General features: G+C 51.7%; 1 protein-coding gene across 1 annotated transcript in view; it reads right to left on the minus strand.

Moving 5' to 3' along the window:
• Positions 1-27,750, minus strand: part of Sdk2 (sidekick cell adhesion molecule 2) — a 270,658-nt gene that overhangs the window by 130,465 nt on the left and 112,443 nt on the right. Inside the window, exon 2 of the mRNA XM_040750019.1 lies at positions 18,111-18,270. Coding sequence (XP_040605953.1) covers positions 18,111-18,270 — 160 coding nt within the window. The remainder of the gene's footprint in view (positions 1-18,110; positions 18,271-27,750) is intronic.

Consider the following 27,750-nt stretch of genomic DNA (forward strand, 5'->3'; position numbering starts at 1 on the left):
AAGAAGACAGTTTTGTGAGGGGTAAAAATTGCATGAAATTCAAGTCTCAGCACCCACAAGCAAGCCCAGGTACCATTTGCATCATCCATGGATGCTCTTGTGCCACCAGGGATGAGAGCAGCAGCAACCAGCTGTGTCTCCTAGAGTCTCAGGAAAGACTCAAGATTCCTTCCCAGGAAGGGTCTGCCTAGCCTGTTATGGAGAAACATGGTCACAGAACCCATCCTCATCAGGTAGAGAGATGAGGCAGTCAAGGTCAATGGCAGACCAATTTGGTCTTTGCCACAAGGGAGATGAGGTGGGCTCCCCACGTGGATGGTGTTGGAGATTGGGGGTGATGGACAGGTGTCCTTGACTAGGCGCTCTGACAACCTTTGGTGGTGGTGGGGTAGTTGTGGGGGGCACACAGCAGGTTGAGGAGAGAAGGGATTGAGTAAGTGGGGTACCAGGTCCTGGCTGTCTTTTGGTTACTATTGATGTGATAAAACCCCATAACCAAAAGCAACTTGGGGAGAAGAGGGTTTATTTAATCTTACAGCTTATGCACTGAGGGAAGCCAGGCCAGGAACTTGGGGTAGGACCTCAGACAGGAATTCAGGGCAGGAACTGATTCAGAGACCATGGAGGAATGCTGTTTACTGGCCTGTTCCGCATGGCATGCTCAGCCTGCTTTCTTATACGCTGCAGGGTCACCTGCCCAGGGGTGGCACCACTCACAGTGGTCTGGGCTCTTCCACATCAGTCACTAGTTAAGAAAATGACCAAAGCACCTGCCTTCAGGAAAATATTACGGGGGCACTTTCTCACGTGAGAGTCCCTCTTCCCTTATGACTTTAGCTTGTGTCAAGTTGACATAAAACTAGCCAGGACATGGGTTGAGGAGAAGGAGGAAGAGGACAGGAAATAGAAAGGACATGTGGGTGGAAAGAGGACCGCAGAGAGGCCTCGTGATCCTTGAACAGGGTTGGACTCGGGCAGAAGGGAGCAGTTGAAGGGAATAAGAGGTGGTTCCATCTCCTGAGAGAGAAGGTGGGTTCTAGGGTCTCATGCCCAGAACTGGAAAGAATTCTGTGTGGTGGTTTCAGATTCTGAGGGAAGGGGCGAAGGGTAGAAAGGAGGACATTGGAGACCATAAGAAATGATGGCTTAGGTTGGAAATTTCTTGAAAGCTCAGGTGGGACTGACCAAGAGAAGGAAACCTTCCCTCAGCCTCGCCACTTAAAGTGTGACACAGCTTGGGTTCCTCATGGGGGGCAAAAGGCTATCTGGGATGAGGGGGAGGCTGAGGTGTGGCTGGAGAGAGGAAGGTCAGAAGTAAGGCTTCAGAATAGAAGAACTCCTGGGGCCAGCAAGGGGCAGGGTGTAGCCTCATTCATCCTCAGTTTCCCTGCCTGGGAGATGATTCTGATGGGGTCCCCAAAACCCATGCTATGACCTCAGTCAACCCTTGCATATGACCTCATACAAAGGGCTGGACCATATCAAACCATAGGTACTCCACCAATCAGGGCAGCTGCCTCACGAGAAATACAAGTACAGGCTGGTGGTCAGTTGGAGGGCTTGTTATGAAAATTCACATTTGTCTGTAGAAAGACTTAACGCTTTATGAGCACCTGTGCATTTTAGAAATGCATATGCATGGTTTTAAGCTATTAGCATATATTAATAATAATTATATATAATAATATGTTTCATTAGATGTCAAATAGCTTTAATCACCAACTTGACACAGCCTAGAATCACCAGGGAAAAGAGTCTCAATGGGAGTTGTCCTAACTAAGTTAACTGATATGGGAAGACCCAGCCCACAGTGGGTGACACCATTCCCTAGGTAGGGAATCCTGAGCTGTGTGTGACCAGAGAAATCCATGAGAGCAAAGTAAGCACACATGCATTTATTTATTCTCTCTTGACTCTTGGGTGCAATGTGACTGGTTTCTTTGTGTTTCTATATTGTTTTCCCTGCATGGAGGAACTGTAACTGTAACTGTGTGAGGATACAAGAAGGTGTCAGGTTCACAGGAGCTGGTGGCTCTGAGTCATCCAACATGGGTTCTAGAATTTGAACTCAGGTCCCAGGAAAATCAGCAAGTGCTCTTAATCGCCAAGCCGTCTCTCTAGCCCATGCATATAATATTAGTGATATAGAATGTATTTTGATCATATTCACCTCTTATTATTATCTCTTGTCTCCCTCAGAGTTTCGGGGAATACCCTTTCTCTTCTTAACCAAATCCCCTTTCTACTTTTACCGTGTGTGTGTGTGTGTGTGTGTGTGTGTGTGTGTGTGTGTGTGTGAATTTCATTATGGTTGCTTTCAGGAGCATGTGTTAGGGCTTCTTTCCCAGAGCATGGGCTACATCACTGAAGTAAATGCCTTTTCCTCCCCCAGCAACAGTTATAGCCCATAGCCCATAGTGGGGTGGGGCCGCTACAGAATGCTGCTGGCCCGATTCCTGTAGGTCCTATGCATGGTTTTGTCTATAAGAATTGACAGGCGCGTGCAGAAATCTGGACCAATCCGAACCACGTATACACCAAATACTCAAACCTCCAGGGTCCTCAGTTCCCAGAGAGTGTTACCCACCTACACCTGAACATTCTTTTTGATTTTAGATGGCTCTTCTGCTACCCGCTGAACAATAACTCACCAGTCACATTCCTTCTGACGCCCACTTCAAAAACCCACTTCCAGCCCTTCCAACAAAGCATCAACCCCTGCCGTAATGTTCCTGCTTTTCTCAGCCGGCGAACACCTGCAAAGCTGTATGGCCATCTTTATCAGAGACCTCTCTCTGTGTGCCACCAAGGAAGATTCTGAGTACCGTGTCCCCTCCCCCTCCCCCACACAAGCCTTGCAGAGTTTTGCATGACTTTGCGTGGCATGGGGATATTTGCGAATGTGTAAGTTACATCATGGCAGAACTGGCTGCCAACAGCTTAGCTGGGTCCCAGAAACTGAGTCAGGAGCCAGGAAATATGCTTTTCTGTATAGCTCATCGTCATTGTGACTCATCCTGTCCTCCCCGGAACGCTCCATGGCCAGATGCTGTGTGGGGCTCTGCATATTAACAGTGACAATGGCAGCAACCACAGTGATGCCATCATCCTTACCATTGCTGTCATGGTTTGGAGCCGTACTGATCCCCAGCTACATGCCCTACATGTCTGGTCCATCCATTCCTATGGTCAGACAACAATATCCCAGAAGGGTCTTCCCTGGAGACAGAAGGGATGTCTCTGGATCCCTGGGACCTTAAGAGATCGAGGATTTGTATATCTGTGGGCCTGGATGAATTTGCCATAGACCCTTCCATTGCCGCTAAGCACAATGATGAGGGGCGAGCGTGCAATGGTGACACTGAGTGACCACTGAGGTGGACATGGGGGGGCACAGATGAGCTGTGATGCAGTGGACCCTGCCCGGCTCTGCCCAGCTGGCATGAGCTTCGTACCCAGCCCAGCCTTGCTCTCTGGGCTGCCTCAGGTTCCTGACTTCCCTAGGCCAGATGTCTATGGGATAAATGAATGTTGATGAGCCTAGAGGCTGAGCCAACAGGTGGGTGGGGGGAGACAGGGAAGAGGCCTGCCTGGAACCCTACAGTGTCCACCAGCAGCAACTCAGGTACTTCACTAGGTGTGATCAGACCGAGCTCCCTGACCCAGGCAGACCAGACTCAAGGTCGGCAACGACCTACCCACCCCATAGCGAGGTATGGCTGTTTCTCCACTGTTTTGGTTCTCCATCTACATCAATGAACCATGCTACATTTGTAAACTTTATCCACGGTGCCTGGCTCATCGCTCCCTCCCCAAGAGTGATCTTTCCTATCTTTCTATTATTCACCTTATTAGCGACTGCCACGTTAGGACTGTGTCTATAATAGGCATGTGGAGAAGATGAAGAAACAAAGGGACAGAGTGGTTAAGGAGCGTGCCTCAGGGTCTCCCAGCCAGTAGGATACCGTGAGGATTAAGTGTGACAACACAGGTGCTTAGGGCCTGCCATAAGGCGTGGCACACTCACGGCCTGACTCAGCACCACTGCTACTGCTGCTGTTCTTGCACACTCATCTCCCTGGGCTTCCTGCAAAGCCGTTTGTCCTCCTTATGGTCCTGATACTGGCCTGAGGCTCACTCGGCCAGGTAAACCCCGCCCTGCAGACAGCCGTGGGGTAGAGCCCACGCTGCTGTGGCATGGGTGTCAGGTACTTGTCTGTGATGGCTGCGCCCTGGCCCCAAAAATGGACTCTCCTCTGTCCTCAGAACACTTGCCTAGACCAGGATCTAGAGCCAGCCTGTCACTCTGCTCCCCAACCCCACCCCACCCCCACCCCTGCGTCCCTGCTGCTCCTCCAGCCTACCTGCCCCAACGCATTCTCTCTGGACTCTCCAAAGTCACCCTGGCAGGAGACTTCGGAGGCAACTTCTGGATGAAGTAGACCAGAGCCGTGTTAATTAGGCTCAAGGGGACCTGCCTGGGAACCGCCATCTGGAAAAGGTGATTGTGAAGCCACTGGACACTGGCCAAAGCTGAGCAAAGGCTCGGGGCCTGAAGGGTGTAGCCCTGGTGTGTTCTGCAGTTTCCCCAGTATGTAGACTCTATCTTCCTTCTCTCAAATCTGGCCTGGCCTTGTAGGGCTTCCCCGAGAGTGACAGCACAGGTTTCAGTAGGCTTGTAGCTTCTATCTATGCCTCTCAGACCATGACCCGGAGCCTTCTTCCATTTGACTCAGGGTCCTCCATGTCAGGAAGGAAAGGCCACATGAAGGGGCCAGTCTCGGATTCCCCCAGGGCTTAGCCTAAGACTGGGGTCAAGGACCAATGGGGGGGTTGCAGAGAAATGGCAGATGACAGTTTATTTAAGCCACCAAGTTTTATGGGTGGTTTTGGATGCAGCATTGAGGTCCTTAGCCAAAGGCCATGCTCACGGTCAAGCTGACTGTGTTCTCACAGGCGGGGATCCCATTCTCTAGGGGTCTAAGCTTAAGGAGATACCACAGTGGCTGCAGGCCTTGGATTGGCTATGGCTGTCCCTTAGGCCTGTACTCAGGCTCTTTCAGAGGACGGCCTTCCCTGCTTCCTATATTTGAGGCTGTAAAAGGACCTCTCCCCCAGCCTTCTGGGGCTAACAAGGACCTCTCTCCCTGAGCCTTCTGGGGCTCACAAGGACCTCTCCCCAAGTCTTCTGGGGCTTACAAGGACCTCTCCCCCAGCCTTCTGGTGTTCATAGGAACCTCTCTCCCTGAGCCTTCTGGGGCTCACAAGAACCTCTTTCCCAGCCTTCTGGGGCTCAGAGCCTGAAAACCGCCTCCATGCTTATTCACTCCAGACCTGCACACTCTCCTATATCTCAGCCTCTGGGGCTACGGTTCCTGCTAAAAGCCCTCCTGTGTCCCTCACCCCTACTCCATGCCCACTATCAGGAGTCTCCGTGACTCTGGAGACATGGAAAACCCTTAGGAAGAGACGGGGGAGGGGGGGGATGTTTTGAAGTTTAGAATCACAGTTCAGACATCAGAAGAGTGGGCCTCGGTGGAGAACAACACTTAGTGGGGAGGACAACAGAGAAATCCCAGGAGAGGTTTCCGAGTTGGGGACCTGAGGGATGACAGTGGTGAGGAGGGGGCAGGCAAGAAGGCAGCCCGTGGAGCAGGGTCTTGGTCAGCTTTCTAGGTATTTGTCCCAGTCATCTGTCTGTGCAGCCCAGAGCACAGTGGAGAGAGATTGGATTCGTTTCCGTGTCCTGCTGAGAGCCAAGGGTAGGGGGCACAGGAAGACTTAAGAAGGAAGCACGGGAGGGGGGGAGCCCTCCAGGGCAGCTATGCTCTCCAGCCCAGCTGTGTGGGAAGAAACGATGATCATCTCATTTGCACGCCTTGAGAGGTCCCAGATCAGGAGCATATGGACCTCGGTGGAGCCCACCTCTCTCTGCCTCCCTGTAGACCTTGCACGCCCGCCCTACGCCCATCCATGTGTGATGGTTACCAGGGATTCGGGCCAGACTCGAGCATGTCAATTTCGGGTGATGGATGATCAAATCCTTCTCAATTTGCATGTTAAATTTCTCCGTGGTGGAAATAAATAGCCTCGGTTCATCAGAGCTTTCGGGAGCCTTTCACATATGGCAGCAGCCAGGCCTGCATTTGCATGTTCTGCCTACCTACTCTGGGGAGGCTGGAGGAGCGGCCACTGGTCCCCAGGGCCTGACCATAGGAAATTCATTGGCTGCTGGAAAAGAGGGCATGGTAACATGGGAGAGGAGAGAGGATGTGGCTAGACATGTGCATTATTCCAGATGATTCCACGGTCCCCGTCCTGACCTAATTCATGTTTGCACTGTGACCCTGGCCATGCATCACTTTGCTCGTCTGGGACTTACTGTCTCTTCTCCTGTCACCCCCTCTTCTCTTCCTCCTTCTCCCTTTCCCTCCCTTCCTCAATCTGCTTCTCCTCCCCTGCTCCATCCTCTTTCCCTCCTCCTCTTTCAGTTTGTTTGATTGTTTTGGACACAGGATTTTACTATGCAGCCCAGTATGGCCTGAAAATTGTGGCAGTCCTCCTGCCTCTGCTGCCCTGTGAATGACAAGTGGTGCTCACATACAAGCGAGAACAGGAAAGAAGGTACATTGAATGGTGGGACAGTGCTGGGGGTCAGGCTGGGATGGACAGATGGGGAGAGCCACAGAGGGACACACAGTGCCCAAAGACCACAGCTCCTCCCTGCCTGCCCCAGCCTCAGGGAAATCCAGGGATTCACGGACATGTCCTGCCCTACCCACAATCCTCTGGTCTATGGTCTCCGCCGAGTACTTGAGAACTCATGGAGATGCTGGCAGAGTTTAGCAGATATCCATGGGAAGTGAGGGCAGACTAGAGCCTCTGATCCGGGGCCTTACCTTCAACACAGTGAACACCCTGTCAGGGGCTCTACCCACAACACAGTGAGCTCTACCATGTTCCCAGGTTCCAAGCTCAACTATGGGATGTTACCAACTCAAGCCAGCTCCTGAGATCCTTTATCAGACAGGATGCTGCCCAGTCCACGAGCCCGGGGGACTGAGCCAACTAGAGGAAGCCTTGGGCGACCTGGGTCTCAATTCCAACTCTCACATCAGCTCTCACCCTACCTCTAGGAAGTTTTTTTTCTGCTCACAGCCATGATGTGTCAGCTGTGAGACCGACGGTTTGGCCTAGATGTCAGACAAGGTCTTCTGGGTCAATGGGATGCTCTCAAGGCCCTCACCCTCCCTATCCTCAGCATGCCCTTCCCTAGGTTCAGGTACAGGGAATGACACCCCCATCTAAACCCAGTTTCTTTGGGAATGGGGGGAATGGAGGCCTCACTTCCTCTCAAATCAGAACCTATTAAAGGAGAGTGTGAGGAAACAGGTTGCCATGGAAACCCAGTCAGCCAAGGTTTCCCAGACTTTGCCTGCCTTGTCTGCCTTTCCACTTACACTCTGAACTTATTAGTTTTAATTGACATAATTATTGCAATGTCCACCAGAGGCACACGGAGCCAGCTGTGCCTCTTGCCACCCACCGCCAGCCCTGACCCTTTGAGGCCATCCCTGTTGGCTGTCTTTTTCCCATCTGCCTCCCCTCCGGCTTTTCCTGCCACTCACAGAGGACACGGAGGCCGGGCCTGCATGCCCAGGTTGGTCTAGGCAGAGCCCTGCACAGAGGCACACAGGGCTTCTCCCTGGGGAGTGGGTTAAGCCCGAGTTCAGGCTGTGCCAGGGTACATTTCTGAGCCTCTCTGGGGACCGGATCAAGAGTGTCATAGGCAACCAAGATCCACGGCTACATGTCCTCTCAAAACGGTGTCCTGACCACCCCCCCCCCACCAATGCATTTGGCAAGCCTGCCTGGAGGAGGCCAGAGCGGGTTGTTTGTGTGTCAGGGGGCTGAGGCTGGAGCCCCGCTTACAGATGAATGGGCAGCGCCTCTCAGAGACTTTATTTTTATAGGTAGGTAGTGGGGGTTTTATGACAGCTTTGCCTGTCTGAGGCCAAGGAGCTGGCGTACCAACAAAGGACACTGTAGCGTGTCTATTATGCCATTGTTCAGACACACTAACGGGGAAGGTAGAAATCCCGCAGGGCCCTACCCCTAGACAAAGGACTGCAGGCAACTAAAGACGGCTGAGAAAGGGAGACATAGGCTTTCCCAGGGACGAACTCCGTAACCGGTTACCTGACACTAAGTGGCCATCCCTGAAACCACAGCACATAGAACTGACTGGCCCCAGCAGGTTGCAGTCATATAGTAATATGTATGTATACATGTCACAATAACAATCGAAGAAAAGGAGGCTATCAGTTCGAGAGGGAGAGGGGAACGTGGGAGGAAACGGAAGGGAGAAAAGCGATGTAATTATATTTGGGTTAAGATAAAGTTTTAAGAGGGATAGCAGAGTGACTGTGTTAACACTCGGCTCTCTAGCACTGTGATAAATCACATGACCCAAAGCAACTTGGGGAGGGAGGGGCGTGTTTGGCTTACAGGCTACAGTCAAACCTTGAGGGAAGCCACGGAAGCTGGAGGCCAGGAACCCGGAGGCCAGGAACCCGGAGGCAGGTGCTGAAGCAGAGGCCGTGGAGAAACGACTGCTAACTGGCTCACTCCCAAGCCTTGCTCAGTCTGCTCTCTTATACAATCCAGGACCACCTGGGTGGCACGGCCACAGAGGGCTGAGCCCACCCACATCAATCATCAATTTAAAAAAAAGCCCTACATATTTACCTATAAGCCGATCTGAGGAAGGCATTTTCTCAGCTGAGGCTCCCTCCTCACCAATGGCCAGCTGTGCCAAGTTGGCACAAGCTAACCAGACAGGAGGAGCAGCCTACTGGGTGGTTGTGTGAAGAAGAGGGAACCAGAGAAGTCCCCAAGAGGATCCCCTGGGTAGCCAGCTCTCTCTGTCCTTTCCGGTGTGTTGATCTAGGGACCCTCGGGAATGGAAGCTCTGGTCCAGCTGAGAGAACCCCGGGGACATCAGAGCCTTGTTGGACACAGGTCCCTAAAGCAGGGTGACACTCCTCTGAGCATGTAAGTAGTGCTTGGGGACTTTGGCTGTTACATCTGCAGAGGGCAGAGACTGGAATCTAGTGGGTAGAGGAGACTGGGGATGTGGCCTTACATCTTACCATGCACAGATGCCCCTATACCAAAGCACTTTCTTTCCCTTAGTACCAGGACCACACAGGTTGGGATAGCCTGCTCTAGCTCCCCTTACTCCCAGATAGAACAAGCCTAGGCCATGAAGGTCCTTCAAGCCATATGGCAGGAGGCCCGGTGGGCCTGTGGCAGCACTAGGGCTCCCTGTGGCCTTCCTCTCCAGTGAAGGGAGTCCGCCTCTGGGTCAGGGGCAGGACACCAGGCTGGGTCCTCTCCCTCCTCCTGGCCCACCTCCCCACTCTCCCTATGGATTACAACATTTCTAAACTCGTTAACTTCTAATTGTTGCCTTGCCTCTGTCCCAGCGCACTGGCTTCATGCCACGTACATCTCTATTAAAATTCAATTTACGTCCATCAGAGCGGATTCCTTGGCTCACGTTGGCCTTCAACTTTCAGACACCCACAGGGATGGCCAGCCCTGGAGTGAATGTCCAGGAGGCTGGGGCAGGCTTCATGGAAAGGAAGAGCTCTGGTTTCCTGGGACAGAGTGATGGAGGCCACGGGTGCAAAGGAGACAGGGTCCCCCTGTCCCTCAAGAGGAGCCAGGTGAGAGGGGCCAGGGATACTTTCTTGGTGGCTCTTAGACACCACTTTCTCCTTCAGTATCCAGAGGCTCACTGTGTTTAGACTTTTCACCTCTAGGACCGCATGGGAGGTAGCTGCTCGTTTCTTAGTGTCCCCTCTTTATAGACTTGGCAGTGGAGGCTGTGGAGGTGGATGGGGAGGGGATGGGGAGGCAGGCCTGGGAACCCTGACGTTGGCACTGTGCTAGATCTTAGAGGTTGAGCCAGGGTTTGCCAGGGAGCAGAGGTGTGGGGGAGGGGTGAGTGGAGGCAGGCAGGGGTGTTAAGTGGATCATTCCTCCCCTCTGGCTTAAATGTGTGTGTCCCCATCCCCTTCCTTATATAACCCCCCTCTGGGTCTGGGTCACTCTCTGAGTCTGGTATCCCTCATGGAAACTTCTGGTCATTTTTCTTGATGTCTGCCCCCGGCCAATACTGACATCATTGTTTACTTCTGTTCCTGTCCTTTTGGGGCAAGGAGCTGCCATCATCACACTGTATGACGATTGTGCGGACCTGTGTGGTCTGTGATGTCACCACCTCCTACCTGGAACACCTCTACCACAAAGCCTATCCACACCTCTCAGCTCTTTCCTACTTAAGTCGAAGGCTGCTTATTTTTGGCACTACACAAAACCAGGCTCCTACTATTGCCTCCTTCCCCTCTGTGCCCCGGTCAATGGTCTGATGAATATAGTGCCCACATCTGAGCAAGTGGGAGGGGCTGGAGAGAGGAACCTGAGTCAGTCGCCAGACCAGGCAGGGCATCAATCAAGCAACCATTTGGTTTGGAGTGTTTGTTAATGAGAGTTAACAGACAGACAGGAGGTGCTTGGAGCAGGGCTGGGTCTGGGGTTAATGCTGGCTGAGTGTCCTCAGGAGCATTCATCTTTTGCTCTGTAAATTTACATGGCTGGCTGGGATCATACTTAAAGTGCTCGGACTGGCAAGTGGCCTTATCTTAGGAAAGGGCAACCCCTCCCACCCCGGGCAGCATGGAACAGGGGGAAGCATGCAGGATTGGGGTCCAAAAGATTACCGGAGAAACTGGACTCTCCAAATGCTGCTGCGTGATCTTGGGGAAGCTGCCGGCAATTCGTAGCTGTAAGGCCGAGACAGCCGTGTCCCAGAGTTGTCACCAACAAAGGTCTTACTGGTTCCAGCCACCCACCCTATTTGGAGCCAGGAGCCTTCTAGGAAGGCCACTGGCTTCTTTTATCTCCTCTGCTGCTGCCTCTGCCAGTGTCTCTCACTTCTAAGAGGAGGTTAGACAGGGCTGGTGGAGGAGAGAGGGACACAGTTGGGTCGCCTGGGCTTGCCAAGCTTGCCACCTTTTTCTCTGAAGAGGTTCAAAGGCTCTACATGCTGTCTGTATGTGCCTCATGCCTCTCACGGGCTGGCACACGTGGGCTTCCTCTCCCCCTGAGGCTACCTCTGAGCTCCTAGCTTTCACAGACCCCCCCCCCCAGGGATGTCAGTAGGGCAGTAGGGTTGGCCAGAGGCCCAGCTCCCTTGGCTTTTCCTCTATGCTGCCTCGTCTCCACTGGAACAGACTTGGGCACCTGGCCCTGGCCCCTCAGAAGAGGTCTTTGTTTTTTACCCTGTTGGGACTGAAGGGCAACCAGTGATGGAGTAGGGGGACACAAGAGGTCTAATTGGAAAGTCTGTGAGGGTCTATACAAGAAAGACAATGTACTTGCGTACCTCGGACTTTCTGGGTCTGCACCCCAGCTCTTTGGAGCCCCCCTTCTGAGTCCTAGGCTTCATGTTTGCAGAATGAGTGTCTAAGGACTATAACACTCAGATCATGGGGCTGCTATGAGATGCTCAGTGAAGTATCTGGCTGGCATCACCAGCTTTGCTAGACAGTAGCTCTCCTTTGAATGTGTGCATGGCTGGTTACCTATGCGTGGGATTCAGCATGTGTATATATGGGACACCAGCCTCACCAGATTCTTTTCTTCTTATTTAAGTGTGAAAGTAATCGTGTCTCGCCACCATGACACAGAATAGTCTGCCTGACGACATTGGAGCCATTGCACAGAGTCTGCAAAGTGCAGAGTTCCCTACAGGCCGGCCCATAACTGAACTGTGCCCATGGGACTGAAGGGATCCCTTCTTGTACACATCCCCCAGACACACTTTGATCTGGAAGAGTATCTGGTCTCTTCCTAGTTCCACAGCATGTCACTGTGTCACCGTCATCACTTTGTAAAACTGGACATTGGCTAGAGGGGAGGGGTGAACAGCCCAGGCTGTAACCTCTGGCACGGTCTCCCTGGCAGTTCTACACACCTGTGATATGTGTGATCTCATTCTTAAGATTCACTTTGTATCCAAGGGCTACCCTTCTACCTGAAAGCTATTTCTTGAATCAGAATCCAAGGGTGGGTTCAAAATGAACAAAGGTCTGCCACCAACAAGGGACCAGCCCAGCACTTATCCCTGCGGAGTTCTTTTAGAAAGGTCTCTGGGCCACTGCGGTGAGGATGGAACAGGCATGCAGAGCACCAGGTGTCAGTGTCAGAGGAGGGGGTAGGTCCATCTGAACTCCGACTTTTGTTAGCTTGGTTATCAGATCTGCCCCATGGCTTTATGTGGAGACAGACAACTTATAGAATTCTACAGCTCCATCTACTACATGAGTTTACCCCGGGCATGGGGTTTGACTTGTGGAATCCCATGGACCTCTCTAGGGTGACCATCAGTGTGCGTTGCTCCGAGAAGAGAATGGAATCAGGGAGGCTAATGACACCTGAGAGCATAGAACCAGTATGGGGCGTTAGCCCACTCGTGCCAACTCAGAAGTTTCTACCCCTAGAGATGGGCATGGATCTGCTCACCCGCAAGACCAGACTAACCATACAACAGCAATAATGAAGTCAGCATTGGACCACAGCTATGGTAGCCATCCCATAGCAGATAATAGAGCTGAAAAGATCTGTTATATAGTGACAGTGGCCATCATAACATCCCAGCATGGAATGGAATGCATCGTGTGTGTGCCTGTGCTGATATGTCTCAAGCCAATAGCACCACTGGTCACACAAAAGTCTCATCCTCATAATAATGAACAGAACATTCTAGATGATGAGAGACTGCAGGGCTGGGTTATATATTTATTATATATTTTTTATATTATATATATTATATATATATTTTACCATTGTTTTCACGTGCACTCTGTCTACTAATAAAACCAAGGTATTATAAATTGGTGTGCCTTAGTATGCTGGCAGTAGTGTTCATCGTGTTTCCTGATGGAGTTACAAGGCCACGTCAATTGACTGACTTTGCTGTTGATGCTTCTGCAAGTTCACCCTTTCATGTGCTCACAATGACAGAACTGTCGAGGACGAATTTCTCAGAACACATCCTGACATTAAGGAACGCATGACTGTACTTGGATGTGTAGGACTGCCTTGGTATCTCTCTCTGTCTCTGTCTGTCTGTGTCTGTCTGCCCCCCCTTCCCTCTCTCTCTCTCTCTCTCTCTCTCTCTCTCTCTCTCTCTCTCTCTCTCTCACACACACACACACACACTCCTTACAGGCTGAGTTTGTGAAAGACTAAAAGTCCCATCCCAGCACAACCATCAGAGAGGTGTGAGATGTCAGTGGTCATGTGCCTACATTGCATCATATGACCCTGAATGAGTGGTAGGCTGATTGAGTGCACCCTTGACTGGACTCCTTGATAAGGAAAGAGATCTAATGGACACAGTCTTAACCAGAGATAAACAGAATCAGGGCTTGGGGAATGGGTCAGTCTATAAAGTGCTCACTGTGTAAGCATGAGGCCTTGAGATGAGTCTTCAGAACCCATGTAAGAAAGCCATTCATAGTAGTGCATGCTTGAAGTCCCAGCATCAGGAAAACCCAGGGAGACTACTAGGATTTGCTAGCCTAATTATGTGACTTCCATACCAACAAGAGACCCTGCCACCAAAATAAGGTCGATAACACCTGAGAAATGACACCTAAAATTCTCCAGCTACTGCATGAGCATGTATACACACATATGCATGTGTGCTAGCACACACATGAATGTGTACACATATACATGCCTGTAAACCAAAAGTATGTCACCCTTGATGGGACAACCCAGTGCCTCCAGTACGAAGCCTCCAGGCCACATCTATGTCACATTGCCCAAATGAGAATGTGTACAGGACAATCAAACTGGAAAAATCCACTCTGGGGGAAATTTGGTAAAACTGACTGGTTTCTTACACATATCCGCACCAGCTAAGCTGGGGGCAGGGAGGAAGAGTCAGGACAGTGAGACAATGTTCCTTGACTGTAGCCTGCATCAAGTGAAAACTAATTGGCCACGAAGGACACTTGGCTAGGGAAGGGGTTGCCAGATGAAGCAAATGGGAAAAAATCTAGATATGAATTCTACTAAAGGTGGCAGAATCGTATCCATGTTCTGTCTCTACCGTGTCCCAATTCTGTAGAAGAGTTTGTCTTGATGAAACACTAACAGTGAAGCTATGTGAAGTCCACAACCAATCCTTAAACAGCTGAACAAAAACAGTGAGCATAAGTATGTCTGTATGTGGAGAGAGAGGGGGCCACGTGTGAGTGATGGGTAAGTGTAAGATGTGTGCAGGTGTTCATAGCATGATACCTACCATTTTCCTAGGACTTGACAATTTTCAAAATGGAAAACATAAATATCAGAGAAAGCACCCACTATGGCCAGGCCCTTGCTGGGCATAGGTTGGGGTGTAATGGAAACTAGTGACTCTATCTGCCCATCACCTTCCCCCTGTTTCTGCTAATGACCTTTGTCCTCCTTTGCTACCCTGTGGGTGGTATGGGGGGTGCCCAAGCTACAGTACACGTGACACAGGCCAGTTGTAGGGTGGCATGCTACTGCCCATTGTGATGGGTTGGAGATGATCTGAGTTTGCCCAGTCGGGCCGTTTTGTGACTTTCTCAGTAAAGCTTGCATGGAAGTCCTACTCACTCTGTGTGCGTGTGGGAATGAAGCCTGAACCCAGAGGTAGGGATAGCAAAATAGTCTATAGGGAAGAGGGTCAGGAGATGTCAAGCTCTCAGTTCAAAGACCCAAGGTCCCTGCAATTATCAATGCCATGGAGGTTTATACCTCGGTCCTATGGTCTGTTCATAGCGTCCTATATAAGTGTTCAGAAGGCAAGGTATCATGGAATGTAATAGTTACAAAGGGAAGAGGAGAGGCATGTGGGGGAGGGAGGGGGAGGGAAGGAGGGAGACAGAGAGACACACACATGCAGAGAGATGGAGAAATAGAGAGAGAGGGGGAACAAGAGACAGACACACACAGATAGAACACACCACACACACACACACACACACACACACACACACACACACACACACACACACACACACACCAGGCTTTCTGAAAGTCACTTGGATGGGGCCCAAGGAGGGCTGGGAGAGTTCGGACAAAGAGAAAAAGAACATGCAGGAAGTGTCTGGAGACCCATAAACTGGCTTGCTGGCAGTGTCTACCTTAGATGGAACCAGGGAACCAGCACGAGGCTAGGAGATGTCACAGGAAACTGACTATGAAGAGTGCTAAGGTTACACGGAGGAAAGTAGCCCTAACTCACAGTCACAGCTAGTTTTTGATGAACCGGTCATCCGACCGGCTTCACATTCAAGTATCTCATCGCCACCACACCATGAAAGCCTGCGTTCCCGCAGCGACAAAGCGAAGGGATGAGCTTCCCAAATGGAAGCTCATTTATTTCCCCTGGATGACTTCCACCCAACGCAGCTATAAAATGGGATATTTGCATTCTCCCCACTGCTTTGTTTTCTAGAATTTGCAGAGCACAGTTAGCAGAAAGATTGCTAAGGATACACATTAAGGAAACAATTGCAGCGATCCTTTCTCCTTGAGAGGCAGGGTGTTGGATGAAAAAGAATTTCAGCTCTGGAATCACACTGCTAATCTTAAAAAAATAAAATAAAATGTTTGTATGTGTGTGCTGCGCGTGCATGTGTGCATGCCACAGCACACGCAGGAGTCGAAGGACAACTTCGGGGAGTTTCTGGCTTCTACCCCTTCACTGCATACGCCAGGCAAGCTGGCCCCCCATCAACTCCCGCCTTCATCTCCCACCTCCCCATAGGAGAGCTGCGATTAGAGATGTGTACCACCACATCTGGCTTTTCAGGTGGCCAGACTTGTAAGTGCTTCTACCCACTGAGCCGTCTCCCAATCTCTATAGCTTATCGTTGAAGCTTAGCTTACACAGCTGACCTTGGGTGCGTCCTTGAGCCCTTCTAAGCTCCAGCTTGTGCTTCTGTGAAATCTATAGGCTTGTTGGCAGAACCCAGCGTCATTATCCCAGAGCACACATCATCATGCCTACTCTATATGAGTCCTTTCTTCATTGACCATGATTGTCACCATCATAACTGTCACTGATGATTTTTTGGGGGGGTTGTTTTTGAGACAGAGTTTGATCTCATCCTTTATATTCTTTATCCCAGGCTGGCCTGGAACTTGCTAGGTAGGTCAGGTTGGTCTTGGACTCGATACTTTCCTGCCCTTAGGCTCTCAAGAGCTGGGTTTGTTGACCTGTGCAATCGTGCCTGGCTACTATATGCAGTAGTGGACCCTTACTGCTCATATTATGCTGTCGGGGCCAAGAACCATTTCCAAAGGTAGCCCACTCCATCACTGAGCGGATCTGGTCATTGATGGTGCTGTGGTGTTGAAGGAATAGCTTGGCGGTAAAATGCTCACTGTGCCAACATGAGGGCCTGACTTGGACCCTCAGAACTCACTCCTTTGTCCTCTGAATCTGGCCTGGTGGCATACATGTGCAATTCTAGTGCTGGGAAGCGGAGACAGGCAGATTCCCCAGGGCTCACCTGCCTCCCAGCCTTGCTGAATCGGTTAAGTTCCAGACCTGTGAGATACCTGCCTCAAAAAGCATGGTGGATGGCACCCAAAGAAGATAACAACTGAGGTTATCTGTTAGCCTTCAGACATACTTGAACACACGTGCATGTCTGCTCTCATGCACGCACGCATGCACACACACACATACACACACACACACACACACACACACACACACACATACAACCAATCCTTGATCCGAACTGAGCTCTGCTACTCAATGCCACCCACCAGTGTCCTGGCAGGACAGCACACCACAAAAGGGGCTCTGATCCATCTAGGGAGCAAAGCCTCTTCCTCCAGGTTCCTGCTCCAGTTCCCTACTCAAGGGCAAGCAGGAGGCGGCTTCTAAACCAGTGCTCACAATATGTCCCTGGAAAACTCTTGGTACCCCATTAAGTTCCCACCAAAGAGGATGTAGGGGGCCTCTTCACACATTGTCTGCTGCTCTCAGCAATGCCATGTGGTAGTCAGAAATGGCTCCAGGTCCCCAAATAAAAGCCATCTTGTAGGTTGCTTGGAGAGGTCCTTCTGGTCCTCCTTGTAGGAGACTCATGCCTAGAGTAGCAGGCAGTGGAAGAGGATCTCTGGCTTACTGGTCCAGTGTTCTCCGCCCAACCCCCACAGAGAGGATGATGTGGCCTCTTCTCCTCCCTTGTTGGCTAGTATGGTCAGCCTGCCCCAGCAGCTGTGTCAGCATAAGGTCACAGACTGAGAAAGGAGGTCACTCCACACTCTGTCCTCCCGCTTCCTAATGGAAAGGATGGTTATCCAGAGAGGATGGGCAGATGCTCCTGTGGCAACTCCCCCTTCTCATTTGCATTCTCATCCCTGGTGACAGATTTGTATCAGCGTCCCCAGGGCAGGACAATCTTGTTTCCCCAACAAAACCGATTATGCACATCAGGCTTGGGGATTAATCACAGGCAAGGGGCTGGGAGCCAGTAAGAAAACACAGAGATGGGAAGATAAGAGTGGGAGGGGGGAGCAGCCTGTCCCTATTCTGCAGGTCCCGGAAGTAAGCAGAGGCCGGGCTCTGTAGTGCCCTCAGACATGCTACTGGTGGCAAAAGTCAACGTGACCAATCCACCTATGCCAACCCCATGATCTCACTCCCTACTCGTCCCCGTTCAGCCAGAGCGGGGCAAGGGAGGAGTCATGAAGTCCAACACTCAGGACAGGCCCCCTTTTCTAGAGATGATGGGGTAGGTGAGGAAGGCACTAGTGGCATCCTCAGCATGTCTCCGCCCCATCTAGTGTCGTCTCAGTAGCACCCAGGCCCTACCCACTCAGCCATCCAGTGTAGGCATTGCCAGGGAAGGGCGTCAACTCCAGAGCGGGGCAGTCCCAGGCTCTCAGGGGTATTCCACGTATGTCCCCCAGCCTCCCTCCCGCCCTCCTTTCTCCGAATGGGGAGGTGGCTAGCTCCAGGCAGACGGGAGGGGACAACTTGCCTGTACTCCAAGGAGAATCTGGTTAGCTCCCGGCTGTTGTGCAGCCATTTGAACTCCAGCGGCCAGCTGCCCTCGGCCATGCAAGTGAGCACCAGGCGGTTCCCCTCCAGGTGCACCTGTGTGCGCACTGGCTCTGTCTTGAAGTATGGTGGCACATCATCTGTGGGAAACAGGGCACAGAGCCACCAGTTAGCACTTGCTCAGCCCCAAACACCCCAGGCAGACGGAGCGGGAGCAGCCGGGGTAACCCTGCCCAAGGTCACCCACTGAGAGGGACCTGAGCTTGGGTCAGTCTGACTCCAACGCTTGGCGGTCAGCGCCCCTCACCTACCTAAGGAGGCTCACCGGCTCACTCTCTTCTCTAGCCAGTCTCTGCCTCTGCTCCACCCTTCCCAACAGCCATCACTTCTGGTCCCTCCCCACCACCTGGGCAGTCTTGTCCAGTTCTCATCCTTTGCCTCTGGGCTTTAAACCTCTGGGGAAGAACGAGAAAGGGTGCCCTCTGGACTTTAGCCGGAGGGAATGTAAACTGTAGCACCGGGGAGATGGCTCAGCTGCTGTGCAGACATGAGGGCCTGGGTTGTAATCTGCAGCACCCGCGTAAAAATCCAGGCTTTTCCATGCACACCTGTAACCCCAGCACTGCTGCAGGGTAGAGACAGAAGGATCCCTGAGGCTTGCTGGATGCCAGCCTAGCTCCAGGCTAATGAGAGACCCTGTCTGAGGAGACTAAGGCAGGGAGTGACACCCTTGTTCATGCATGGGTGAGTGCACCTGCACACATATGTGTGCAGACACGACACACCCATGCGTACACGAAGGAAGAAGAAAAACACGGAAGTGAGGTGACATAAGGTTCGAGTGATAGAGGGGTCCTTCCCCCGAAGCTGGAAAGCACCTCAGAGTTAGAGACTATTTAGCCAGCTCCTCTGTCACCAGACTGCTGGCCTTCAGCCGGCCAATCAGCCTCAACCTCCCAATTCTGGTTGCCCAGGCAGTGGATGTGGGCCCCAGGAGCTGGATCTGCCCCGGCTCAGCCACATGGAGGATGAAAGTTCCAAGCTCCTTCAAAAGGAGTAATGTGCTCCATTCCCCAGACTCAGACTGCTGAGGCAAATGGCTCAGGATAGAGGGGAGCCTTCTCCCCATGGGGAAGGGGACAGAAGAGGCAGGTGGGATTAGACCAGGATATAGGGAGGAAGGGGTGTGGGAAGAGCCTGCCTCTGCATGACCAGCCTTTCGGATGGGGCAAGGCTGTGGGCAGATGTCAGCATCTGGTAACAATATCAATAGAGGTCCTAGTCCTCACAGGTCCTATTATTCTAGAAGGTTCCACATAAGCTCATTTGATCATCACAGTGACCTCACGACTCCAGGGAACATGGTGTATGTTTTAGAAAGGGCACAGTGAGGCCTGGTCTTCAGAGCGTGTTGAAGATTGCACAGCAGAGAGGAAGAATCCAAACCACAGGACCAGCCACCTCCTCCGGGGAAGCTGGGCCATCTCCATGAAGGAAGTGGCTGGGCCAGGGCTTAAAGGAGGTGGATGAGCACAAGGCTAGAGAGCCAGACTCAGAGTGTGTGTGCCCTGCTCCAGGTGTCAACAGCCGGAGGAAGTGTGCCACAGAGAGCCAACCACTCCCTACAGCTCATCTAGAGAGTCTCCAAAGGCCTTCTCAGGACCTTCCACATACCAATCCGTGACAGATACAGGGTCAGATCCCACCTTCCCAGGCTAAACCCATAAGCTGCCCGTGGGTTCCATGGGTTCTAAGAGCTTAGAGCCACACTGGATGCTGCCAGCAGGGTAGTGTGGGTGTCTCCACCTCCAGGCTAGTGGCAGGAGCTATAGCAGCATCTATAGACCATTGCCTTGTATGCAACCCCACGGCTGACCAGCTGCGTGGCGGAGGGTGAGCACTGGCTCCCAAGAGCCCCAGTTTCTCTATCTGTGGACACAGACTAGCAGCAGTGGGCACAGAGAAATAGTGATTGTCACAGTGCTGGCCTGGGCCTTCCTCTGGGGACAGATGCTCTGTACAGGGTTATCTATTTCTATGTGGGCATCCGTGGCAGGGATAGGCGCTGACATCCTCAGTGCTGAGCTGGGTCAGAGTTCATGCTCCCCTGAGAGCCTAGAACTGGGAAGGCACTGAAACCACTTGGCCATCTGCCTGGGGACTAAGGAAGGGAGCAAGGGGAAGGAAGAGGAGGAAGGGTGTGCATCGTTGGGCTGGGCGGGGCTGTGCTAGGCCCCTCTGTACCCCAGGTTGGGCTCTAGGATCTCTGGTCCTGGGTGTTCTCTCACGCTCTGGTCTAATGAGCATGAGCCGTTCCCGGTCAGGTTCATCTTCTGTTTCCAGGTCTCACCTGGGCTCAAGGACTAATTTGTACCTCAGTAAAAGTTCCAGCAGGCTCTTGGGACCCAGTCAAGTGGCCCTGCTCTGTATATAGCACCCCTAAACCTTATAATCTTGCATTCCACTTATATACCCCATCTTACGAGTGCATAAACTGTACAGTTTGAGGGAGGGGGCTCTTTCCTTGAATTCCTGTCCCAGAGGACAAGCCTGAGGGTAGCCTGGAGAGCGAGCACTGCCAAAGGCCTTTTCGTACTGTCTCTTTGGTTCTCTTTACAGCTGTCCTGTCAATGCTCAGCCTAAAGGGCAGTTGAGGGCGCTGGGGATGCAAGTCAGCTGGTAACATGCTTGCCAGACACACAGGAGGCTCTGGCTTTGGTCTCCAGCACTGCACAAAGCAGGCATGGTGACACACACACCTCTCCTCCCAGCACTCAAGAGGAGGAGGCAGGAGCATCAGCCGTCCAAGGGTACCCCTTGACTTCATAATAGCTAGCGAGTGAGGCCAGCCTGGCTTACATGAGCCCTATCTCAGAACCAGATGGAGCAGTTGAAAGGGTGCCTGTTTCAGATCACCCTGAGGTGCGTGTGCCTTTGGAGTTTTGGACCAGGGCTGGCTGGGTAAAAAGAGGCCAGTGGGTACCTGTTTGCCAGGGAGAGCGACTTGCCACCCCAGGAGGCAGCCAGTGCTGCTCTCAGCTTAACAAATGGGCACATTCTCACTTCAAAGGCGCATTCATATTCCCAGCAGCTTTCAAGAGCCCTTTGAATCGCGTTCTTAAAAACCCTCTGTTTGAGGCTGTCATTGCTCGTTTGTTTTAAAACAATAACATTCCCAGCCCCACATGATTAAATCCCTTCCTTGGATGTGGGCTGACTCAGAGCCAGCACTGTGAGAGGAGGAGGAGGGTGGTGGGTGTGTTTGAACACATGCAAGCGTGCGCACGCTCTGCTCTGCACCTAGACATCTAACCTCTGTGGGTCTGTTCACGGGCCACTTGCTCCAGGACTGGATTTACCAGCTCGATGCCCAGGCTCCAGGAATGGGCAACCTGGGCAAATGTCTCGTGCTTGGATGGTTCGATTCCAATGGCTGCTGGAGATAATGGCCGTGGGGGAAGAAAGGGGGAGGGAGACCATGCTTGAGCACCTGCTGGGTACCAGGCCCTGCCTTGGTCCTCCCCATCCCTCCTCTCATGTTATCTTCCTAAGGTGACAGGGATGGAGGTGCCTTGTCCCAGGCCACTGCTCTGTGGTCACCCTTGCTCTGTTGCTCTTTGCCCTCTGGGTACAGGGATCCTGGGAGGGAGACCCCACCCCAAGTGCACCCGAAAGCAGCAACTGGCTGGGAGCTGGGGTGTGGTCCACAGGAGGATGGATGGTGTGAGGATGTGACTTGTGTTTGTGTGTGCATACGCATATGTGTGTACATATACTAGTGTGCATATGCATGTGTGTGTTCATATACCAGTGTGCATATGTCCACACATACGTGCCTGGCATGTCTACGAGTGTCTGGCAACATCTGCCCCCACCTGCATATCTGTACATGGACAGTTGTCTCCTGTTTGTGAGTGAGTTCACAGGAACATAGAGACCAAAGACTTTGGAAGTCTCTTACCCTCTGGACCTTACAGCTGTGGGAATGTTTACTATGCAGATTAAATAAGCGCAGGGCATTAGTTGAATAAAGTAATGATCACAGACCAGAAGCCGGCCCATGCTTGAGAAGGGACAGCAATTGCTCCTGTTGGCCACATATGCGATGGAAGCCTCCTGATGGAGAGAAGTAGTACTCTGTTAGCAGAGAGTGGCAGGTCTCCTCTGCCTTTGTTTTCAGATGAGGCAGTGCTCAACCTGCAGAGCTGTGTGTGCACCACAGGCCTGGGAGCCTCCTGCAGCGAGGAGGGGTAACTGCACAGAGAATTCCGGGTAAATAGAAGCAAAGTTAAGAGAACGTTATTCTCCCAAGCCATTCCACGCTTGAACCCCACCAATTTGTATTAGAATATTTAAACTGACGACAACGACGGTGACGATGGCCGTGTGAGTGTGTGGGCCCGTGAGGTGTTCAGGTGCCATAGTTCACATGCTGTGGAGCTGAGATGGTCACTTGCAGAAGTCGGGTCTCTTCCTCCTCCACTGTGGGCTGGGGAGCAAACTCATCATCCACCAGGCTTGCAAAGCAAGAGCTGTCGCCCACTGATCCATCTTGCTCCCCTTCTAACCCGTTTTTACGAAGTGAGACAAAGCGATTCTAAAATTCATATATAAGCAACCATAAAAACAGGTTAAAAAAAACTGGGCCAGGAGATGGGGCTCAGCTTGTGTGCAGGTTTAAAGCATGAGGACCCATTCTTGGTTCTTGTCATTCATGTTGGGCTGTGACTGTCTGTGACTCCAGCTCCAGGGGTCCTGATGCCTCAGGACCCTGGAGAACACGCACTCAACCTGCATGTACACACAGACACATAGTCTATTTTTTTTAGTTTTTTTTAAAGCTAAAAACAAACTGGCAACAAAAAACAAAGCAAAACAAAATCCAAACCCCAAACCGAACAAACCGTTTGAAAAAGTCTGGACCATGGGGGAAAGACTAGCTCGGATATTGAAGTGTAGGATAAAAACAGCGATCACGTAAACAGTGTGGTCTTTATGACTATTTTGATGGAGGGATGGTCTTGGATCCTAGAAATAAACCCGAATGCATAGTAGGACTTTCAATGTTTGATGAATGCAGAATTGCAAATCAAGGTGGGGGTGAGGGGTGGGGAGGACCAATTACTCAGCACAGGGTTTTGGAACAGCCAGGGAGCCATGTGGGAATAAAATATAAAACTGAATATCTTCCTCACACTTTACCTCAAAATAAATGCTGGAGGAATTGATGTTTTAAACATGAAAATGAAATTCTAAAAGAACTGGGTGTGGGGGGTGAAATCACAAGAGTTTAAAGATACACAATGCTGGTGGAGTTGAGTTCCTGCCAAGCACTTTCTAAGTACCACGAGAGCTCCAGACGGTCAGGAGACAGACGATGCCTTCAACTCCACAAAAATTCTTCAGAGGGAAGAGAAAACCCACACATCAAAAGCAGCGACACATGACAGACTGGGGGAAGATATTCTCGACACTTATCACAGACAAGAGATGTAAGTTGCCTGAAGAAAAAATGTTCCCAGCCCGGTACAGTATTACAAGGTTTTGAATGCTAGCATTTGGGAAGCAGAGGCAGGTGGATCTCTATGAGTTCGAGGCCAGCCTGGTCTACAGAGTGAGTTCAATCCAGCCCAGGCTGTATAGTGAGACCGTGCCTCAAAAAAAATGTTTTCATAAATCCATTAAACAACCAGGGTGGAGAATGTAAATGGCTCAGAGGGAAGAATGACAGGGTGGGGATGCCCGATCTCCTCATGAAGCAGGTAAACTAAGTCACAACAGGATATTACACCCCTACCTCCCCAAGGTGTGAGAGTATGAGATCCAATGGATTGGTGTGCGTGGGACAGGTTCTCAGAGGGGCACACCCCTCATTGGGCTTGGACCTGGTATGCTATCTCTGGAGTGCAACTTGACAATTCCATTACAGCCCTCCTGTTCCCCCATCTCTCCAAAGGTAGTTCCCTCTGTCTCCACTTGTGTGGGATGGCACTGTGACACCGAAAGTTTGGAAAACACCTGTGTGCCCGATGCAGAGGGTAGCGGTCAAAAGAATGATTGCATCTCCAGCATGAGACCTCTCTGTGAGCAGTGACCATGGAACAACCATTGAGAGCCACCATTGTGTCATTTAGAAAATCTGCTGCAAGTACAGAAATTGTCAAAACCGTATTTGTTTATTTATAGACAGGGGTTCACGTAGCTCAGTATGCCTCAGATTTGTTCTGTTGCCCAGGATGACCTGGGATTTCTAATCTTCCTGCCTCCACCTGCACAGTGCTGGGGTTGTAGGCATGCACTACCATGCCTGATGTATGTGACACTGGACTTTGTGCATTGCATTGCAGGTAGGCATGCACTACCATGCCTGGTGTATGTGACACTGGACTTTGTGCATTGCAGGCAGGCAATCTACTAACTGAGCTCCAACCTCTAGCCCTTTGGGCATAAAGACGCATTTGCTGTGCAGCTACGGGCTTTTCCTGAGGGGTGAAGCATTTGGGAAAGCTGGCTGGTGGCGGGTGTCTTGGGCGTGTGTGGTTGCATGTGTCCTGTGTGCCGGTGTATGTATGCCTGTGTGCACACATGTGAAATCTCTTCACGCTCCCCACTTCTGTCATTTCTGTGTTGCAGATCCTGGCACATGTGGCTCACTTATGACCAGATGTATCCACCCGTGAGCACCCATGAGTGTTTGTGTGCAGCGAGAACAGTTACGGGGCAGCTGCGCTGAGGACAGGGGGAGGACACGCCCCCTGTGTGTGACTCAGGGGTGTCACCGCAGCCAGGGGCATCCCCGCTCATGAGAAACTGAGCATATAAATGAATCGCTGCTGGCAGAGGCTGGCAAGAGGTCTTAGTGCCGGCTTCCTCCTAATTTCCCGTGTCAGGTCAGGAGGCCCCGACTGCCATTTCCTCTTGACACTGCCACTAAATACCCTCATTGTCACTCTTAGACGCTAGGCTGAAAGCTGAATAGCTCCACACAGAAACTAATCTCAACTTAAACTGTCCCCTTCCTCCAGCCCCTCTGCAACATAACATCATCTTTCTCCTGATTGGCCAGACTCCCTCCGCCTCATCTTTAAGGGGCTTCCACTTCCCAGCCTGGCCTGGAGCTCGCGCCTCCCATGGAGCATTCCCGCTGGGAATACTGGCCAGAAACAGAAGGGAACCTGGGGTGAAGGCCTCTGCCAGGCTCCTAATTGGCTAAAGAACCTCCCTCTGCCCTTCAGAGCGGGTTTCAAAAGCCACTGAACAGAGACAAATTCCCTTCCAGCTCTGAATGCTCTCAACGCCTTCCTTTTCCCAGGCTCCCAGTAAGAGCTCAGGCGAACCAGCAAGCGGCCCTGGAGTGCCTGGGTCATAGGAAGCTGTGGTTCTGAGACTCACAAAGTTTCTCTCCTGCAGCCCCTGGTCAGCCACCTCTATCCTGACCTCCACAGCCTCCCGGAGGACTGCCCTGCCTTGGCAGCCCACGTGCACAAAACCTGGCTGGTGAGAACCTGAGGGAAGCTTCAGGTCAGTCAGCGAGCTAAGGCTCAGGGCAGGCCACCTCAAGCCTCCACACTCTATGGTTTTGAGCTAGCTCAGGTCTGGGGTAGAGGCAGGTTAGGTTTATATACGTCTTTATGGGGCTTCCCCCCACAATGTCTGTGACTCTACAGGCATTTGGGCATGGAAGTCCATCTATTTATATATGGGGTGTGGAGGGGTTAGAACTAAGCCTGGGCTCTGTCTGGGCAGGGGGTCAGGAGCAGACTGTCATAGACCAAGAGGATGTTGGTAGGGCTCTGCTGGCCCCTGTTCTCCAGCAGAATGTTTGGGGGTACGCAGAGAGTGCAGAGGGGGCACAGCAGGCATTCTCCCATCTGTCTTCCTCACTTCCACTCCCATGTCTGGCACACCTGCTCGCTCACTCCTACCCAACCCGAGCCAGGGCCTTGAGCACCCTATGCCCCGCCCCCCTCCTGATGCTCGCCCATAAGTGAGATGCTCATCCATAAGTGAGATGCTTGCCCATAAATGAGATGCTCGCCCATAAATGAGATGCTAATCAATGCCCCTCCCTTGCCTCCTGACAGATGCCTGGCCCTGCTTGGCCTGCTGCCGCCTGCATGCCAAGTGCTTCATTACCCAGGAAAGAAGGCTCTTGCCCTCCTTAATCTAACCCTTGCCAGTGACCTTCAGGAGTCAGTACCCTCTGATTCTGGGAGCCTGGGAGGGTGCTACAATCAATTCCACCACGCCTCCACAGCTGCAGCCGGATGAATTTCTCACTCAGAAGAGCGTGTTCAAAAGCATCTAATGGAACGGGTCATCAATTTGTTTGAATACACATCTAATCTGATTAGGGGGGTCTGGCCACCGGGGCAGCCAGCATAACCCAACCTCGACACAGCCCTGGAGACTTGTAAGTGGAGGTGGCAGGGCTCCAGTTAGGGAACGAGGAGCATGTGCCCGACCCCATCACCCGCAGGCTCCCTCGGGCTGGGCCCCTTGGACAGCCAGCCAAAAGACGGCACAGGGAAGTATGAACAGTGAGGACGCCTGAGGGCTGGGTTGGTGGCTCTGGGTTGTCTACAGTTCCAGCACAGGGGTACAGGCCCCGGGGCTCTCTAGAAGCATCTTGTGAATAATGACCAGGCCTGGTAGCATTGGGGCCTTGAGAGTTCCCTAAAACCATGAGCGGTGATAAAGTTGTCTTCAGGACATGACTAAGCGACGGCTGTCCTGGGTTGAAAAGCGACATCCCCTCTTCCCTGAAAAACCCCTTTCCAAGAACTTCGGAATGTGAGCTTACTTGGAAACAGAGTCATCGGCGAAGATGGAGCCACACTAGAGAACTATCTCTCTCTATGATGGGGGTTGTTAGAAGAGGTAGTAGTTCAGGCTTGTTGGCACAGACCTGTATGTTAATTAATTTTCAGTTGTTGCGATAAAGTACCATGACCAAAGACAACTTAAGGGTTTATTTTAGCTTCTCTATTCCAGAGGGCAAAAGTCCATCATGGCATGAAAAGCATGGCAGCAGGAGCAGGAAACAGAGAGTTTCATCCACACACCGGAAGCAGAAATAAACAGAGAGAACAGGAAGTGGGGCCCTCACAGCCTGCCCCCAGGATGAACTGCCTCCCACAAGGCTCTACCCCCTAAAGGTCCCAGAACCTCCCCAAACAATGCCAGTAACTGGGGACCAAGTGATTTTTGATTTCAAATACCAAGTGTATTTGAAAATACCTGGCCCTACGGGGAACACGTCTCAATCGAACCCTAACAGCCAGATAAGAGGATAGAAAGTTCAGAGCCTGCCTGGGCAACTTAGTAAGACTCTGTCTCAGTGGATGGATAAGTGAATAAAAGGGCTAGAGATATAATCTGCTGCCTAGGATGTACAGGGCCTAAGGTTCAATCCCCAGAATATATTAAAAGGTGCTATGGTATTATGGTTTGGACAGGAAATGTCTCACTGAGAAGCCCATGCTTGAAGGCATGGTTCCTAAGGCAGGCACATCTGGAGTAGGGTTTGGGCAAGTGACTGGATTATGAGGGCTCTTCTTCCTGAATGGGCTAGGGCATTGACAGATCCAGAATTTAAACAGGGCCCCCAGGACGCAGTG

This window comes from Mesocricetus auratus, unplaced genomic scaffold (genome assembly GCF_017639785.1).
Source record: "Mesocricetus auratus isolate SY011 unplaced genomic scaffold, BCM_Maur_2.0 Super-Scaffold_100007, whole genome shotgun sequence".
In the NCBI taxonomy this organism is placed as follows: Eukaryota; Metazoa; Chordata; class Mammalia; order Rodentia; family Cricetidae; genus Mesocricetus; species Mesocricetus auratus.